General features: G+C 44.7%; 1 protein-coding gene across 1 annotated transcript; it reads left to right on the top strand.

Moving 5' to 3' along the window:
- The first annotated feature begins 6066 nt into the window (after positions 1-6066).
- TMEM207 (transmembrane protein 207) lies at positions 6067-19178 on the top strand. Its single transcript, XM_060766713.2, has 5 exons — positions 6067-6162; positions 11189-11229; positions 13359-13403; positions 15797-15939; positions 19015-19178. The coding sequence occupies exons 1-5, from the start codon at positions 6067-6069 to the stop codon at positions 19176-19178; spliced, it is 489 nt and encodes a 162-aa protein (XP_060622696.2).
- Positions 19179-20416: the final 1238 nt, after the last annotated feature.

Genomic DNA, 20416 nt, shown 5'->3' with positions numbered 1-20416 from the left:
TTCAGGTAATGTGCAACACAGTCAGTGTCTACTGTGCTTCCCAATAGAATGCATTTTGACCCCTCTTCAACTGACGTGTCACCTTGCTATGAATTCTTGGGAGTTGTAGTTTAATGAGGCACCATCCCTATTAGGCAGAGGAGGGGAAAGACCTTGCAAAACTACAACTCCCAGGATTCTATAGGATTGGGTCAAGACAGTTCAAGTAATGTGCAACACAGTCAGTGCCTACAGTACTTCCCAATAGAATGAATGCTGTTTTGACTGAACTTCAACTGACATGTCTCCTTGCTATGAATTCTTGGGAGTTGTAGTTTGATGAGGCACCATCCCTATTAGGCAAAGGAGGAGAAAGACCTTGCAAAACTACAACTCCCATGGATTTATGAAGGAAGGATTGTATCACTTTTTGTGTGCCATCCTCCTTGCAGTGGATGTGAGCTACTCGATAAATGGGCAATCCTTCCTCCGTCTCCAATGAAACTTGCAAGGAGAAATGGGAACTCGTTCTGAAAAGGTTACATAACAGGGAATACTGGTTGAATGCCCCATTTAGTAGAATTTCAGTGGCCACAAAGAGGGGCTAGAGATGTATTTGAGCCACCAGCTGAACACCTTTGGAGGCAATCAAGGGAAGGGTCCCAAAGGGAGTTGCCACCTGTTAGCCTGCCTTCGGCTGCGAGGAGCATCAAAGCAAGCCCCGAGTCCTATAGCCGTAAATCTGCCGAAAGCATCCATTCCTGTTTATGTCAACCCATAAAATGTGGCTGTGTTTCCCTCCTTCCTGGGCACCCGCGTTTGCCCGCAGATGATACATGGGGCACCTTTAATTGAAGCAATTTGGAGAGTTCGGCCCTGGCACCGTCGATAGCGGTATCTCGCAGAAGAACCGAGAAGAAAATAATTGCTGGGAAAGAGGAGAGCGAGAGGCAATCTGGAATTAGTTTGTGACAGACCATCTTTTCCAAAAAGCAGAAATGGGAGCAGTAATGAAATCCTCCCCCCCCCCCCCCAAATGAATCCATCAGCAGTTAATTTATAAAGAAAAGCCAAGGTTGCAGTCTGGGACGTTGAGTGACAGGTGCAGAGCAAAGGCACCGCTTGTCTCCGAGGCTCAGCCAAAGAGCGGATGGAAAACAGAGTCCTTTGCAGGTGCCGTTCTTCATCGCTCCCTCCCTTCTTCAGGGATATAGTTAGGGATAGTTTCAAGGCTCATTAGCAAAGAGGTTGGCAATAGGAAGAATAGAAGTCTGCATTGCAAGTGGAATAATTCAATCAAGGAAGCTCTGAATTTGGAAGACCTGATGATATAGAATCATAGACTCAAAGAGTTGGAAGAGACCTCCTGGGCCATCCAGTCCAACCCCATTCTGCCAAGAAGCAGGAATACTGCATTCAAATCACCCCTGACAGATGGCCATCCAGCCTCTGCTTCAAAGCTTCCAAGGAAGGAGCCTCCACCACACTCCGGGGCAGAGAGTTCCACTGCTGAACGGCTCTCACAGTCAGGAAGTTCTTCCTCATGTTCAGATGGAATCTCCTTTCTTGTAGTTTGAAGCCATTGTTCCGCGTCCTAGTCTCCAGGGAAGCAGAAAACAAGCTTTCTCCCTCCTCCCTGTGGCTTCCTCTCACATATTTATACATGGCTATCATATCTCCTCTCAGCCTTCTCTTCTTCAGGCTAAACATGCCCAGCTCCTTAAGCCGCTCCTCATAGGGCTTGTTCTCCAGACCCTTGATCATTTTAGTCACCCTCCTCTGGACACATTCCAGCTTGTCAATATCTCTCTTGAATTGTGGTGCCCAGAATTGGACACAATATTCCAGGTGTGGTCTAACCAGAGCAGAATAGAGCATGGGGAGCATGACTTCCCTGGATCTAGACACTAGGCTCCTATTGATGCAGGCCAAAATCCCATTGGCTTTTTTTGCTGCCACGTCACATTCCTGGCTCATGTTTAACTTGTTGTCCACGAGGACTCCAAGATCTTTTTCACACGTACTGCTCTTGAGCCAGGCATTGTCCCTCATTCTGTATCTTTGCATTTTGTTTTTCCTGCCAAAGTGGAGTATCTTGCATTTGTCACTGTTGAACTTCATTTTGTTAGTTTCAGCCCATCTCTCTAATCTGTCAAGATCGTTTTGTCCTGAAACCTTCTCCCTGCCATTTCAGAAGGACATAGAACAGTGGTTCTCAACCTTCTTAATGCCTCGACCCTTTAATACAGTTCCTCACGTTGTGGTGACCCCCAACCATAACATTACTTTTGTTGCTATTTCATAAAGGTAATTTTGCTACTGTTATGAATCGTAATGTAGGTAGTGTACCTAATATCATTCACTTTTTGTTATTTGGAAGTTATAGTTGCTGGGATTTAGAGTTCACCTACAATCAAAGAGCATTCTGAACTCCACCAACAATGGAACTGAACCAAACTTGGCAACACAGAACTGCCATGACCAACAGAAAATACTGGAAGGGTTTGGTGGACATTGAACTTGAGTTTTGGAGTTGTAGTTCACCTGCATCCAGAGAGGACTGTGGACTCAAACAATGATGGATCCGGACCAAACTTGGAATGAATACTCAATATGCCCAGATGTGGAGTATAGGGAAAATAGACCTTGACATTTGGGAGTTGTAGTTGCTGGGATTTATAGTTTACTTACAATCAAAGAGCATTCTGAACTCCACCAACAATGGAACTGAACCAAACTTGGCACACAGAACTGCCATGACCAACAGAAAATACTGGAAGGGTTTGGTAGACATTGAACTTGAGTTTTGGAGTTGTAGTTCACTTACAACCAGAGTGGACTGTGGACTCAAACAATGATAGATCTGGACCAAACTTGGTATGAATACTCAATATGCCCAGATGTGGAGTATGGGGAAAATAGACCTTGACATTTGGGAGTTGTAGTTGCTGGAATTTATAGTTCACCTACAATCAAAGAGTATTCTGAACCCACCCAATAATAGAATTGGGCCAAACTTCCCACACAGAAACCCCATGGCTTTAAGGACTCACTGACGCGAGCCTGTCTCCAGCCTTGCACGCTCTCCCTTGCCTGCACATGTGCACCACACAGCCATGTGCCGAGCACACCTGTTCTCCTCTCCCCACTTGGAATCTCAGTTCTGTATTCACTGCCTTGATTTTGGTGTTTTTGAAACACTGGTAACCAGATTTTGTTCATTTTCATGGTTTCCTCCTTTCTGTTGACATTGTCCACGTGCTTCTTGTGGCTCCTTCTTTGGAGGCTTTTAAGCAGAAGCTGGATGGCCACCTGTCAGAGGTGCTTTGAAAGCAATTATCTGACATGATGGTTGTCCAAGTGGTCCAGCCTTTCTGTGTTCTCAGATAATATTCTGTGTCCAGATTGGTTTGTCAAGTGTTCTGCTATAGCTAACTTCTCTGGTTGAACCAGTCTGCAGTGCCTTTCATGCTGCGTTTGGTGGTTCCTGTGTAGGCTTTTATGTAGCTTTATGCGATAGACATCTTATCTGTGCTGTTACGCGCTGGGCCTCTGACAATGTCTATTTACAGGACGTGCTTTTAGGATGCCCAACGGGACGCCCGGGGTGCCTCAGCTGAGAGGCCTTTTAGATTTCCCCACACAAAGTTCTGTAGAGGCTTAAAGTAAGTCCAACAAAGTTCTTTATTATGACTAAAATCTTCAAAGACATGGATTTAACACTTTACAACTTTAGAAAACTGGTGGCTTCCTTGATCTGCCAACAACAGGCAGGCAACTGAGGATAAACTGCTTCTTTCTTCTTTAAGGGAAATCTTTAGACCCCTCCCTGGGCAATCTTTACTTTACCTTTGCTGGCGTGAGGCCCCCACTCCTGGCTCCAATCTGCGAGTGGTCCCTGCCAGGCAAAGTCTCTGTAGATTTTCCAAGATGAAAAGGAGTCCTCTACTTTCCAGTGAAGCTGACTATAAGAGATGTAACTTTTCTCCCCAGAGCTTTGTGAAAATTGAAGCATTTTACAGGTCGGATAGAGAGAATCTTGACAGATTAGAGAGATGGGCCAAAACTAACAAAATGAAGTTCAACAGTGACAAATGCAAGATACTCCACTTTGGCAGAAAAAATGAAATGCAAAGATACAGAATGGGTGACGCCTGGCTCGAGAGCAGTACATGTTGAAAAGATCTTGGAGTCCTCGTGGACAACAAGTTAAACATGAGCCAACAATGTGATGTGGCGGCAAAAAAAGCCAATGGGATTTTGGCCTGCATCAAGAGGAGCATAGTGTCTAGATCCAGGGAAGTAATGCTACCCCTCTATTCCGCTTTGGTTAGACCACACCTGGAATATTGTGTCCAATTCTGGGCACCACAATTGAAGAGAGATATTGACAAGCTGGAATGTGTCCAGAGGAGAGCGACTAAAATGATAAAAGGTCTGGAGAACAAGCCCTATGAGGAACGGCTTAAGGAGCTGGGCATGTTTAGCCTGAAGAAGAGAAGGCTGAGAGGGGATATGATAGCCATGTATAAATATGTGAGAGGAAGCCACAGGGAGGAGGGAGCAAGCTTGTTTTCTGCTTCCCTGGAGACTAGGACGCGGAACAATGGCTTCAAACTACAAGAGAGGAGATTCCATCTGAACATGAGGAAGAACTTCCTGACTGTGAGAGCCGTTCAGCAGTGGAACTCTCTGCCCCAGAGTGTGGTGGAGGCTCCTTCTTTGGAAGCTTTTAAACAGAGGCTGGATGGCCATCTGTTGGGGGTTATTTGAATGCAATGTTCCTGCTTCTTGGCAGGGGGTTGGACTGGATGGCCCAGGAGGTCTCTTCCAACTCTTTGATTCTATGATTCTAAGCCCACGTCCTGTCTGTAAGGCTTCACTGTAAAAACTAAACTGAAAGTCCCCTTTTCCCTCCAAAACCTGGGGAAAGGGGTGGATCTAAGAGCTCTAATGATAATTGATAGGTTGTTGGCCCTATGATTGCAACCTGGGGAAGCTTCCTTATTGCAAAATGCATGGTCCAAATACAGCTTGAACAAACTAGCCATGCAAGAAAAAGAAATCAAACTCCTGGCACAGCTGTGCCAGCACATTATCCTTTGCTGAAAGTAGCACTTGTTGAATTTTCTTGGTGGGTCTGCAGATTATTTGTAGGTTGTATTGTCGAAGGCTTTAATGGCCGGAATCACTGGGTTGTTGTAGGTTTTTCTGGGCTATATGGCCATGTTCTAGAGGCATTTTCTCCTATTTGTAGGTTGTGTTTCTTCATCAGTTTCCCCTTGCGGTCAGTGGTTCCCTTGATGTATGATAAGGACACCTTTCCTCTCGGTGGATGCTGCTGGAACGTGGCCATACAGCTCCAAAAAATCTCACAACAACCCAGTGATTCTGGCCATGAAACACAGAAAGACTGAGCAAATAGGCAAGGAAGACCCATATTGTCATAAGCGCAAGGTTGGCACCGAAACCACCTGCTGTTTTGGAGGACGTGGGTCATAAACCGGGGTCCAGCAAGGTCTCCATTGCAGCCCAGCAGAACCTGCGTCTCAGTCAATCATTTGCCCAAAGGATGCCATTGTGGCTTAACCTTTAATGTTAAATGCTTGGAAAGTCACACCAGTTGTGTCGAAATGGCAAGAAGCAGAGTTTACAATAATTCTGCAACGCCGGGACTTGTACTTGCATCAAAATCAGGTAATAACCTTTGTAGAACAACGGGGAGCGGGGACGGCGTAGGGGGGGAATGAAGGGCAGAGAAAATAGAAATAGAGATGAAATAAGTTGCAGGAGGGTCTGGATTTCCTTGCAAATGCATACAAATACGTTTACCTTGATCCGAGTGATACAATGCATGGATGTGATGGGACCCATGGATTCGTAGGTGTTAATTTCCTATTGGCGATGACTTGACCTTGGCAGTGTTGCCCACATTGCGCCCCAGGAGTTGTTTTCTCTAATGGAAAAGTCACATGGATGGACAGCCCAATGCCCTCACTCTGTATTATAATATATATTAATTCATTTTTTGCAAGGAGCTGGAGAACAGCAAGGGAGAGAAACACAGGGAGCATTGAGCCAAGCCCTATGACAATCTGGGATTCTTCAATGTGTCATCTTCTGCGAGGTTTGCTTCCTGCCCTTCTCTGGAAAGTTGGAGGTCTCCCCTCAGCATTTGCCCAAGTAATGTTGGCTTTTTTGAGGTGCCCTTGCCTTTGTCTGACCTGTCAAGCTTTGACTCTATGGGCGCCTTCTCCTTCTCCTTCTCCTCCTCCTCCTCCTCCTCCTCCTCCTCCTCCTTTTCCTTCTCCTTCTTCTCCTTCTTCTCCTTCTTCTCCTTCTCCTCCTCCTTCTCCTCCTTCTCCTTCTCCTCCTCCTTCTCCTTCTCCTTCTTCTCCTTCTTCTCCTTCTTCTCCTTCTCCTTCTTCCCCTTCCCCTTCTTCTTCTTCAGGAATCCCTAATAGCTCAAGGATTATTTATTTATTTATTTATCGCATCAGTAGCAACCAGATATGTGTATTACATTTTAAACAATTTTTTAACAAACAGACAAAACAGAGTTCTCAAGCTTGGTAGTTGATTAAATGCCCTTTGACCAGTATCTGGCCACTTGGAGTGCCTCTGGTGTTGCCGCAAGGAGGTTCTCCATTGTGCATGTGGCAGGGCTCAGGTTGCATTGCAACAGGTGGTCTGTAGTTTGCTCTTCTCCGCACTCACATGTCGTGGATTCCACTCTGTGGCCCCATTTCTGAAGGTTGGCTCTACATCTCATGGTGCCAGAGCGCAGTCTGTTCAGCGCCTTCCAAGTCACCCAGTCTTCTGTATGCCCAGGGGGGAGTCTCTCATTTGGTATTAGCCATGGATTGAGGTTCTGGGTTTGAGCCTGCCACTTTTGGAGTCTTGCTTGCTGAGGTGTTCCAGCGAGGGTCTCTGTAGATCTTAGAAAACTATGTCTTGATTTAAGTCGTTGATGTGCTGGCTGATACCCAAACAGAGGATGAGCTGGAGACGTCTCTGCCTTGGTCCTTTCACTATTGGCTGCCACTTCCCGGCGGATGTCAGGTGGTGCGATACCGGCTAAGCAGTGTAATTTCTCCAGTGGTGTAGGGCGCAGACACCCCGTGATAATGTGGCATGTCTCATTAAGAGCCACATCCACTATTTTAGTGTGGTGAGATGTGTTCCACACTGGGCATGCATACTCAGCAGCAGAGTAGCCAAGCGCAAGGGCAGATGTTTTCACTGTGTCTGGTTGTGATTCCCAGGTTGTGCCAGTCAGCTTTCGTATGATATTGTTTCTAGCACGCACATTTTGCTTGATGTTCAGGCAGTGCTTCTTGTAGGTCAGAGCACGGTCCAGAGTGACTCCCAGGTAATTGGGTGCGCTGCAATGCTCCAGTGGGATTCCTTCCTTCCCAGGTGATCCTCAGAGCTTGGGATGCTTGTCTGTTCTTGAGATGAAAGGCACATGTCTGTGTTTTAGATGGATTAGGGATCAGCTGGTTTTCCCTGTAATAGGCAGTAAGAGCACCTAGAGCTTCGGAGAGCTTCTGTTCAACCATCTCAAAGCTCCCTGCTCGAGGATGATTGGCTTCCAGTTGTAGTGTCTTGGTGGTGGATATGTAGGTGGCTGCGGAGACCTCTACTTAACCTGCATGTTCTCCCGCACTGAGGACATTGGTTTCCAGATGGAAGGCAGTCCCGGTCAGAGTTGGCTTGACGTGCCTTCCTCTTGGCACGTTTTCCCATTTCCCCCTCCATTCGTGCATCTTTGAATTCCGCAGCACTACTGGTCACAGCTGACCTCCAGCTAGAGCGCTCAAGGGCCAGGGCATTTGGCAACCCCCCTGAAACCCCCTCATGATCTCCCCACCACAGAAGTCCCGGCTCCGAGGTTGAGCACCGAGGACTCCACTTTTAATAGTGCAGACTAGTGAAAAACTACCTGCCTTTATTCTCTTGCAAATGCAGCACAAAATTGGCATTTAATCTGCAAATGGCAGGAGCCTTTGTGGCGCACGGCAGAACGATCGTCTCCATTCCTTGCAACTCCTTCCGGCTTCTTAGGTATAATTTTCGCTTTTTTCCCCAAACATTTTCTACCCACAAAGAAAGAGAAATGATATATTTCCTTTTCCGATGGGACATTAATCAGGTTGCACAGCCTCCGGAATGAAGAATAGATACCAAACCAAAAGTTACTTTATTCCAGATGAGATGATGAAAATGCATTATATTTGGAAAATTACAGTGTATCGTTACTTTCCCTTTTGCTCTGCATTTGGTTGTAATACATTTATACTTCCCCCCGGGCAAGAATTCTCTTTTTCTTTTATTCCTGGGCTGAAAATGAATCTTATTTCCTTCCCTCTGCCTTTTTTCTTTCCTTCCCGCCACTAATGCGCTTGCTTTATTCTGCAGTCGGCGGTGATTCATGTCTCCGTGGCCCTCTTTTATTCACTTTTGTTTATTTGTTATAATTATTTTAATACATTGCTTCCAAACTCTTGCCAGATTTGTTTACGCCGGGAAGGAAACAATTAAACCGAGAAGAGAGAAAACATTGCAAATTGAAAAGCATGAGCGAAATTCGATATTTTTGTTTGTCTCGCAAAGCAAACAAGAGTTTCGATGCAAGAATACCACTTGTGTGCTCATTATATCTGGGCATTTTATGTCAAAAGGTGCATTAACATTGTGGAATTAATGCAGGTCGATCCCACTTGAACTGCTATGGCCCAGTGCTATCATATTCTGGGAGTTATAGTTTTACAAAGTTGAAGTCCTTTGGCCACATCATGAGGAGACAGCAAAGCCCAGAGAAGACAATTACGCTGAGGAAAGTGGAAGGCAAAAGGAAGAGGGGCCGACCAAGGGCAAGATGGATGGATGGCATCCTTGAAGTGACTGGACTGACCTTGAAGGAGCTGGGGGTGGTGACGGCCAACAGGGAGCTCTGGCGTGGGCTGGTCCATGAGGTCACGAAGAGTCGGAGACGACTGAATGAATGAACAACAACAAATAGTTTTACAAGCCTTCCTTTCCAAATAGGGCTGGTATCTCATCAAATGACGACTCCCAAGATTCTACAGCATTGAACAATGGTAGTTAAAGTGGGATCAAACTGCATTAATTCTACAACTTAGATGCTAAGTAACTTTTACTTCCATGATTTGTTTCCAAACTTTGTTGTTGTTGTCGAAGGTTTTCATGGCCGGAATCACTGGGTTGTTGTAGGTTTTTTTGGGCTATATGGCCATGGTCTAGAGGCATTCTCTCCTGACGTTTCGCCTGCATCTATGGCAAGCATCCTCAGAGGTAGTGAGGTCTGTTGGAACTAGGAAAAAGGGTTTATATATCTGTGGAATGACCAGGGTGGGACAAAGGACTCTTGTCTGCTGGAGCTAGGTGTGAATGTTTCAACTGACCGCCTTGATTAGCATTTGATTGCCTGGCAGTGCCTGGAGCAATCTTTTGTTGAGAGGTAATTAGATGTTCTTGTTTGTTTCCTCTCTGTTGTTGTGCTGTTGTGATTTTGGAGTTTTTAATACTAGTAGCCAGATTTTGTTCATTTTCATGGTTTCCTCCTTTCTGTTGAAATTGTCCACATGCTTGTGGATTTCAATGGCTTCTCTGTGTAGTCTGACATGGTGGTTGTTAGAGTGATCCAGCATTTCTGTGTTGTCAAATAATCTGCTGTCTCCAGGTTGGTTCATCAGGTGCTCTGCTATGGAGGACTTCTCTGGTTGAAGTAGTCTGCAGTGCCTTCCATGTTCCTTGATTCGTGTTTGGGCGCTGCACCATTAAAGCCTTGGCAGACAGTACAAAAAGAATCTGTGAAGCCCACCTCCTTCCTCCAAGATGAACTGAACCACCTAAACTGTGCTCTCCAGGCCAAAGGAGACTCCACCTCAGACATCAGAAGAGCTGCAAGACAACCGAGAAGAAGCCACGAAAGTAAAGATGAAGATTCACCCAGAGGGAAAGGGTTCTTGCCAGGCATCAAGGGAACCATTGACCGCAGAGGGAAGCTGATGAGGAAACACAACATACAAACTATCTACAGGCCCACCACGAAAATCCAACAAGTGCTCCGTTCAGCAAAAGACAAGAGGGATCCTCTCACTTCTGCAGGAGTCTATCGTGTACCATGCAGCTGTGGACAAGAAGTCTACAGAGGGACCACCAAATGCAGCAGCAGTGAGCAAACACAGATCAAGGGACATTAAAGGCGCTGCAGACTCCTTCAACCAGAGAAGTCAGACACAGCAGAGCACCTGAGGAACCAACCTGGACACAGCATTTTATTTGAGAACACAGAAATAGGGGTTCTGTGTGGGAAGTTTGGACCAATTCTATCATTGGTGGAGTTCAGAATACTCTTTGATTGTAGGTGAACTATAATTCCCAGCAACTACAACACCCAAATGTCAAGGTCTATTTTCCCCAAACTCCACCAGTGTCCACAATTGGTCATATTGAGTATTCATGCCAAGCTTGGTCCAGATCCATCCATTGTTTGACTTCACAGTGCTCTCTGGATAGAGGTGTACTACAACTTCAAAGCTCAAGGTCAGCGCCTAACAAAACCTTACAGTATTTTGTGTTGGTCATGGGAGTTCTGTGTGCAAAGGTCCAATTCCATCATTGGTGGGGTTCAGAATGTGTTTTGATTGTAGGTGAACTATAAATCCCAGCAACTACGACTCCCAAATGACAAAATCAACCCCCCCCCCAACCCCAATAGTATTCAAATTTGGGCGTATCGGGTATTTGTGCCAAATGTGCTGCAGTGAATGAAAATATATCCTGCATATCAGATACTTACATTACAATTCATAACCATAGCAAAATTACAGCTATGAACTAGCAATGACAATAATGTTATGGTTGGGGGTCACCACAACATGAGGAGCTGTATTAAGGGGTCGCAGCATTAGGATGGTTGAGAACCACTGCTATAAAGTGTGCAACATGACTCGAATGATTTCTGGAGTCACCAAAAACCCAAACCTTGGAGCATTCTTTCCACCCTTCTTCTGGGAAGCGAGCCAATTGTCCTTTCTTGCCTTGACCCCTACAACTTGGGAGTTGTAGTTGCTAGGATCAATTCCCCCCCAACCCCAACAGTATTCAAATTTGGGTGTATGGAGTATTTGTGCCAAATGTGCTGCAGTGAATGAAAATACATCCTTTCTCATTATTTTAGCCAGGAAGCTCAGCTACAGAAGAATGCAAAAGCACAGAGAGGTATGTTGGCTTTCCATTCCATTAAAGGTAAAGCTTTACCCTTGACATTAAGTCTAGTTGTGCCTAACTCTGGAGGGTGGTGCTGATCTCCATTTCTAAACAAAAGAGCTGGCATTGTCCATAGACGCCTCCAAGGTCATCTGGCCACTGGTCAGACTGCATGGAGCGGGCAGATCAAAAGACAATGGCACTACCTAAAAGAATCCCACACCTTGTGTGACTGTGGAGCAGAACAGACAACTCCGCATCTGTATGCTTGTCCACTATGCCCTGCCTCATGTACAGAAGAACTATTGGAGGCTACAGAAAATGTCATTGCTGTTGCCCATTTTTGGTCAAGAGATATTTAGCCGCTTGTGCTCCTTCTATTTTTATCAGTTTTATACTAATTTATGCAATGCTTTTGATACAAAACAAGCAACCTTCTGGAGAGGTACCTATTGACCTACTCACATTTGCATGTTTTTGAACAGCTAGGTTGGTAAAAGCTGGGGCTAACAGCAGGAGCTCACCCCACTCCCAGAATACAAACCACTGATCTTTCGGTCAGCAAGTTCTGCAGCTCAGTGGTTTAATCTGCTGTGCCACCAGGGACGCCATTACATTGAATTCTCTCTTTTTCCATTGGGTTTTATGGTCCATTTTTGAGCCTGGACCTGGCATCGCATGGGCCAAGAAAGGAAAGAATATTTGCGTGTATTAATTTCTAGGAAGCTTAGGTTTGTTGGCAATCCTTACTAGGGATGCATCTACACCATAGAATGGGTGCAGCTTGACACTGCTTTATTTATTTACGATATTTATAGTCCGCCTTTCTCAGCCATATGGCGATTCAAGGCGGATTACAGATTGACACTATTCGATGTCAGGCATTCATAAAAGTGCCATTAAAAACAATCAACATTACAATATAAAACATGAATAAAAACTGTTAAAGCAATGTTTCTCAACTTGGGGGTCGGGACCCCTGTGGGGGTCGCAAGGGGGTGTCAGAGGGGTCGCCAAAGACCATCAGAAAACACAGTATTGTCTGTTGGTCATGAGGGTTCTATGTGGGAAGTTTGGCCCAATTCAATTATTGGTGGGGTTCAGAATGCTCTTTGATTGTAGGTGAACTATAAATCCCAGCAACTACAACTCCCAAATGTCAAGATCTATTTTTCCCAAACTCCACCAGTGTTCACATTTGGGCATATTGAGTATGCCAAGTTTGGCCCAGATTCATCATTGTTTGAGTCCACAGTGCTCTCTGAATGTAGGTGAACTACAACTCCAAAACTCAAGGTCAGTGCCCACCAAAACCTTCCAGTATTTCTGTTGGTCATGGGAGTTCTGTGTGACAAGTTTGGTTCAATTCCATCGTTGGTGGGATTCAGAATGCTCTTTGATAATTCATAGTTCCGTGTTATCTATTCCTTTGATTCTCAAAAGCTTGCTCAAAGAGCCAGGTCTTTACTTTTTTTCCTGAAAGGTCAGGAGGTCTCGAGCCTAGCGTTGGATTCCCAATGGCTCATCATGTTGAGGGACTTCAACATCCACGCCTAGATCACGCTGTCAGGAGCGGCTCAGGACTTCATGTCTTCCATGGCAATCATGAGGCTTTAACTGCCATGGCTCAATATTTATTTTATTTATTTATTTACTATATTTCTATACCGCCCTTCTCAGCCCGAGGGTGACTCAGGGTGGTTTACAGAACCGGCACAATTCGATGCCTCAATAATATAAACAGTTAAAAGCATATAAACATCATAAAATTCCATAAACAATAGCATCAATAAAACATAAAACATAAATCCTCTATATCTAATTCCAGAATCTTTATCCGATTGCAGTTGTCAGAAGGGACATTGCCCAGGGGATGCCTGGATGTTTTACAATCCTGTGGGAGGATTCTATCATGTCCCCACATGTGAAGCTGGAGCTGACAGATGGGAGCTCACCCTGTCTTACAGATTCAAACCGGCACAAGGGTTTAACCCATTGCGACACCCGTAGGGTCAGTTTAGCCTAGCGGTTCCTTCGCATTCTCTAAGCTAGCAATAAGCAACAAGGTTTGGTATTTTCCATGGTTCAGGAACAAACCCCATACATGTGTCTTATCTTATCATTCTTATCTTCGTTTTCAGCTCCATCAGTTATGAAGTCCACAGCTTCGGTGCCTGGTATATCTGGTGAGTACAAATTTGTGTTGTTGTTGTTGTTTCACTGGAGAAAACATTAATTAAAGATGGTTTTCTGAGATAAAGACACAAAGAGGTTCCTCTCCTAAGTAAATGAACATATTTTTCCTGCTCTAGTGATTGGAGTCAACTGAAAGGGTCCAGGTTTTCTGAGGACTCCTTATGGCAAGTGTTGGCATAGGGGACAACATACTTTCCACAAGACCCACAAATCTCCCCAATCTTCCATATTTGTTTTTTAAGACACGCATTGCCCTCAAAGTTCGACCCCTCAAATTTTTGCTCCCCAAAAATTGCCCCAAGTCTTTCAAAAAGCCACATGATGATAGATGAGTTAGATTTTAATGTTGAACTACTATATGTTTACTTCCTCAATTCTCGGGGTGCATCTACGCTGTAAAATGTATGCAGTCTGTTCGCACTTTATCTGCATGTCTCAGTGCAATGGTTTCCTGGGAGTTTTCATTTTGCAAGGTCTTTAGCATTCTCTGCCAAAGAACATCAGTGCCTCGTCCAACTGCAATTCCCAGGATTACTTAGTACTGTGCTATGGCAATTAAAGTAGTATTATGTGATTTCAGCTCCCTCAAGTCGTCGCTGGTTGCTTCTGGATCGAGAGAATCGGCCGTCTACGAAGACGGAAACAGTGGATGTGGCTCTTAATGAGACATGCCGCATTATCACGGGGTGTCTGTGCCCTACTCCACTGGAGAAATTACACTGCTTAGCTGGTATTGCACCACCTGACATCTGCCGGGAAGTAGCAGCCAATAGTGAAAGGACCAAGGCAGAGACACCTCCAGCTCATCCCCAGTTTGGGTATCAGCCAGCACGTCAATGACTTAAATCAAGAAATAGTTTTCTAAGATCTACAGAGACACTCACTGGAACACCTCAGCAAGCGAGAGTTCAAATGTGGCAGGCTCAAACCCAGCACCTCAATCCGTGGGTGATACCAGATGAGAGACTCCCCTCTGGGCACACGGAGGACTGCGCGACTTGAACAGACTGCGTTCTGGCATCACGAGATGCAGAGCCAACCTCAAGAAATGAGGCTACAAAGTTGAATCCACGACATGCGAGTGCAGAGAAGAGCAAACCGCTGACCACCTGCTGCGGTGCAGCCTGAGCCCTGCCACAGACACAATGGAGGACCTTCTTGCGGCAACACCAGAGGCACTCCAAGTGGCCAGATACTGGTCAAAGGACATTTAATCAGCTACCAAGTTTGCAAAATTTGTGCCTTTTTTATCTGTTTGTTTGTTTTGTTCTGTTAGAAATGTAACACAATGTTCTGGTTGCGGACGACACGATAAATAAATAGGCTCCCTCAAGAATTGTGGGTTCGGATCCCGGTATGTCTAGCGTTCTATAAGGCTAGGTGCGACACAGACAAGTTGGAGGCAAAATCAGAGGCTTTATTCTCACTGGCCAAAGAGGATGTCAGCAGAGGCAGGGCTCCAAAGAACTGACGTACCATAATTGCTAATACATTGTCATGTTTACTGTAAGTTGACATCTATACAAGTCTACTGCACTTGGTTTTGGACTGGTACAGAAAGTGTCTGCCCACGATCCAATCTCTGGTTGGTTTGGTGTCCAATGTCATTGTTGCTTGGCTTCAGTTATGGTGATAAACTTTAGTAAATTGTGATTGGAGTATTTTGAAACTTGTGTCCATGTATTGTTCCACTCATGAGAGGGGAAGGGATGTGGTAGGGCAAGCAACAATGGGCTGACATGGGTTTCAGTGGGTACCAGTCCATTAAACAAAAGGGTGCTCAGGGTGTTGACCATTTCAGTGGGATCCCCAGGGTGGGGTCCTATTTGGTGACAGGGATGAGGAAACGTTTCCAGGAATAAATCAGATCATCTCAAGAAGAAAGAGGAAAAGATGTGGACACCCTTGTGTAAACCCATTGTGTGCTCCTGTGTCTTCTCATGGCATTGCGAAGGGATTATGCTAACTGGGATGTTGCCATCCCTTGATGTCTGAGGTGTGTTGGGTGTGTGAAAGCACCATTCAAAGGGGCTTAATGGAAACAACTCAGAAACTGGGAATGAATTTCATGAGGGCTCCCTAACTGAGCCCCATGGAGTTGTAAACTATGGGGTTCATCATCTTGGGCTCCAGTTTTCGACAATAGTGGTATCAAACAGCCTTGGTCCTACAATGTAATATTCTTTGGAGAGGAAACATTGATTAATGTGATTTATTTAAGTGATGACTTCCTCACAATCAACTATCATTGGGTCTTCATACATAATAGAACTCAGGTTTAGATAGACATTCCATATAACATTTTGACTTGTTGTCCAGATGATGTGACTCTATATTGGGCCTCATCTTGGAGAAGTTACACTTTGTTGTCTTCTTCTTCCAGGCCTTGCCTGTCTCTCCTTCTTGCTGTGGTTCTCCTGTGCCTGGTCACCTGCTGTCTCCAATGGTGGCTGAAAAGGCAAGGGTTCCTACCATCTTCTCGGAATCCCAATGTGTTTGTTCTCAGTGACACCGAATCGGTCTATGGTGAGTTTCAAGATTGGCACCAAGAGAGTGACTCAACTTATGCTGAACTCTATCTGAAATCTTGGTGAACATCGTCGTACATCATACGTCACTCTGGAATGCAGGAGGTGTGGACTAGTACTGATAACCGCATGTTCTGCGTGTTTGCAATGTAACTACCAAACGGAGAGGAAGCAGTTTTACGATGTGCTACTGCTTATAGTGGTAAATAAAGTCGTTTATAGCCTACAGTTGGAAGGAACTCCATAAACCATCTGGCCAAACCCCAGTCATGAAGGAAAATACATACCCAAGAGATGGTCATCCAATCTCTATATAACGACCTCCAGAGATGGAGTGTCTATCAAATCTGTGATAGTTCATAGAATCATAGAACCAAAAAGAACCATAAGGACCATCTACTTCAACCCCTCCACTCAATTATTGCACTCCAAAGAGATGGTCATCCAGTCTCTATTTAATTACCTCCAGAGATGGAGAGTCCACCAACTCTAAGATAGTCCATTAACAGAACTATAGGGTCACCATCATAAATTTTATTTCTTACCTGCTTCTCCTTGAGGTGTTAAGTCATAGCTCAGATATGTAGATAAAAGAATATATATCCAAAGACATAGACATGAGGCACATTAAAACCATTTGTATCAATAGAGATGGAAGGGATCCCAAGGACCATTTAATCCAGCTTCCTCCAACCATGAAATACATTAATTTGGAGAGATGGTCATCCAGTCTCTATTTAATGACCTCCAAAGATGGGGAGTCCACTGATTCTGAGATAGCCCAGTCATACAATCATAGGATTGGACGGGACACCAAAGGTCATCTAGTACAACCCCCAACATAGCTTAAGAAATGATTATCCAATCAATGTTTGGGTCTCCAAAGATGGAAAGTCCAGTCATCAATTTATAGAATCATAGAGTCAGAAGGGACTCTAAGGGCACCTAGTCCAACCTCCTCCTGCCATGCACAGAGAAATAACTTAAACACTCCTCATGGGTGGTCATCCACCTTATTTGTATTTGTTATTGTTGCTGTGTGCCTTCAAGTTGCTTCCAATGTATGGTGGCCCTGAAGTGAACATATCACAGGGTTTTGTGGTCAAGAGTTGCTTTGGGAGTTGTAGTTGCTGGGATTTATAGTTCACCTACAATCAAAGAGCATTCTGAAACCCACCAATGATGGAATTGAACCAAACTTGGCACACAGTTCTCCCATGACCAACAGAAAATACGGGAAGGGTTTGGTGAGCAGTGTCCTTTGGTTTTGGAGTTGTAGTTCACCTGCATCCAGAGATCACTGTGGACTCAAACAATGATGGATCTGGACCAAACTCTACACGAATACTCAATATGGCCAAATGTGAACACTGATGGAGTTTGGGGAAAATAGAATCTTGACATTTGCGAGTTGTACTTGCTGGGATTTATAGTTCACCTACAATCACAGAGCATTCTGAACCCCACCAATGATAGAATTGGGCCAAACCTCCCACACAGAATCCACATGAGGGCCACAGGAACGCTTGCCTTTTGAGGCCTTTGTCTTAATAATCATATAATATAGTATATTGTATATACATATAATATATATAATATTATAATGTAATGCAATATAATACTAGGAATAATAATACAATATTATAATTATATATTTACATTACATGTAATATTCCTAATAATATTACAGTATAATGGTGTAGTGCAATATAGTAATATATAATACAGATATTGTACTATGCTAATAATATAATATATTGTATGAAAATATATCTTGTAAGCCCTCTGAGTCCCCTTTGGGGTGAGAAGAGCGGCATATAAATGCCGTAAATAAATAAATAAATAAATAAATTAGGAGAGATCTGCCTTTATCGAAGGCTTTCATGGCCGGAATCACTGGGTTGTTGTAGTTTTTTTCGGGCTATATGGCCATGTTCTAGAGGCATTCTCTCCTGACGTTTCGCCTGGATCTATGGCAAGCATCCTCAGAGGTAGTGAGGTCTGTTGGAACTAGGAAAAAGGGTTTATATATCTGTGGAATGACCAGGGTGGGACAAAGGACTCTTCTCTGCTGGAACTAGGTGTGAATGTTTCAACTGACCACCTTGATTGGCATTTGATTGCCTGGCAGTGCCTGGAGCAATCTTTTGTTGAGAGGTGACTATATGTCCTTGTTTGTTTCATCTCTGTTGTTGTGCTGTTCTAATTTTGGAGTTTTTCAATGAACAAAATCTGGCTACCAGTATTAAAAGAACTCAAAAATTAGAACAGCACAACAACAGAGAGGAAGCAAACAAGGACATCTAATCACCTCTCAACAAAAATTGCTCCAGGCACTGCCAGGCAATCAAATGCTAATCAAGGTGGTCAGTTGAAACATTCACCCCTAGCTCCAGCAGACAAGAGTCCTTTGTCCCACCCTGGTCATTCCACCGATATATAAACCCTTCTTCCTAGTTCCAACAGACCTCACTACCTCTGAGGATGCTTGCCATAGATGCAGGCGAAACATCAGGAGAGAATGCCTCTAGACCATGACCACATAGCCCATAAAAGAAACCTACAACAACCCAGATTTTCCTTTGTTTTCCTTTGGAGCTGAGAGTGTGTGACCTGACTAAAGGTCACCCAGTTGGTTTCCCTGGCCAAAGTGGGATTTCAATCCAGGTCTCTAGTCATAGTTCGATGCTCAAAGCAATATCCCGCTCTGGCTCTCTGAAAGGCAGTTTCCCTGGGCTCAGAACTCCCCCCCAAAAATTCCTTTTCTTATATGTGTTGATTCACATGCATTGTGCATGAAGCCATTGTCTTTGCTCATGCCTTTGCTAATGGATTGGGTTTTGGAAATATAATGCAATGCACTAGTCTTTATTTATTTATTTCTGTCTTTCTTTTCTGGGACATATTCATGTATTTATTTATTTGTTAAGTGCTTTCAATTGTATGCAAACCTTGAGTCCTGGATCTGTAGTGAAAGCATGATGACATTAATAATAATTTACTAAGGGATTTAATAATAAATTTGATAATAGCTGCGAGACTGAAGCAATTCCTTCCACCCTTTCCTTCCCAGAGAATGATGCAGCCCCTTGGATGCCTCCCAAGGTTCATCTCTGCCTCCCAGGGTGTGAGCCGAGCACTACAAATCCCAGTTGCAACGTGGCCCCTCCGTCCTATGATGAGATTATGAAGCGAGACTCGAACTCGGGACCCGCACAAGAGGCAGCCTTGGATTGACCTCAGTAGGAAACCTACGTTGAAAGAATGCTCTTCGTCTCTCCTTGCCTTATCTCCCAGGCAAGGCTTGAATTCTTCCAAGGGAGCAATAGCTGCCTGCTAATATAATAAAGCAATATTCTTCCAACAAATTGAGCAATGTGCAATTATTGGGCATTCGTTGAAACATTAGGCTGGCCTTCAGATGCAGATTTCCGGCTCCAATCTTTGTGTTTTGCAGCACACACAGAGGGAGACTCATGACAAAAAATCTCTGCTCTAAACGATAATTATTTTCTTTGGGAACTCAATTCTTAGCCTTGCGGAAAGTGTAATGTAAGCTCCATCTGCACTGCAGAGTTAATGCAGCCTGATTCCACTTTAACTGCTATGGCTCAAAGCTATGGAATTATGGTTTCATGAGGCACTAGCATTCTTTGGGAGATAAGGATAAGGACATTGCAAAACTATAACTTAGATGAAGGCTTAGAAGGCATGATCATCAAGTTTACAGATGACACCAAATTGGGAGGGAGAGCCAATACTCCAGAAGACAGGAGCATTTCCCCAGGGTTACATTTCCCCAGGGTTGCATTTCCCCAGGGTTGCATTTCCCCAGGGTTGCATTTCCCCAGGGTTGCATTTCCTCAGGGTTGCATTTCCCCAGGGTTGCATTTCCCCAGGGTTGCATTTCCCCAGGGTTGCATTTCCCCAGGGTTGCATTTCCCCAGGGTTACATTTCCCCAGGGTTGCATTTCCCCAGGGTTGCATTTCCCCAGGGTTGCATTTCCCCAGGGTTGCATTTCCCCAGGGTTGCATTTCCCCAGGGTTACATTTCCCCAGGGTTGCATTTTCCCAGGGTTGCATTTCCCCAGGGTTGCATTTCCCCAGGGTTGCATTTCCCCAGGGTTGCATTTCCCCAGGGTTGCATTTCCCCAGGGTTGCATTTCCCCAGGGTTGCATTTCCCCAGGGTTGCATTTCCCCAGGGTTGCATTTCCCCAGGGTTGCATTTCCCCAGGGTTGCATTTCCCCAGGGTTACATTTCCCCAGGGTTGCATTTCCCCAGGGTTGCATTTCCCCAGGGTTGCATTTCCCCAGGGTTGCATTTCCCCAGGGTTGCATTTCCCCAGGGTTGCATTTCCCCAGGGTTGCATTTCCCCAGGGTTGCATTTCCCCAGGGTTGCTACAATCTCAGTGGCACTCTGAAAGTTAACAGCATCAGAGGCTAGAAAGCCAGCCTGCAGGCCCCTTTTTGCAG

Source organism: Anolis sagrei, chromosome 3, assembly GCF_037176765.1.
Source record: "Anolis sagrei isolate rAnoSag1 chromosome 3, rAnoSag1.mat, whole genome shotgun sequence".
Lineage (NCBI taxonomy): Eukaryota > Metazoa > Chordata > Lepidosauria > Squamata > Dactyloidae > Anolis > Anolis sagrei.
The sequence above is the reverse complement of the archived record's forward strand: the minus strand, read 5'-3'. Positions and strand labels throughout refer to the sequence as shown.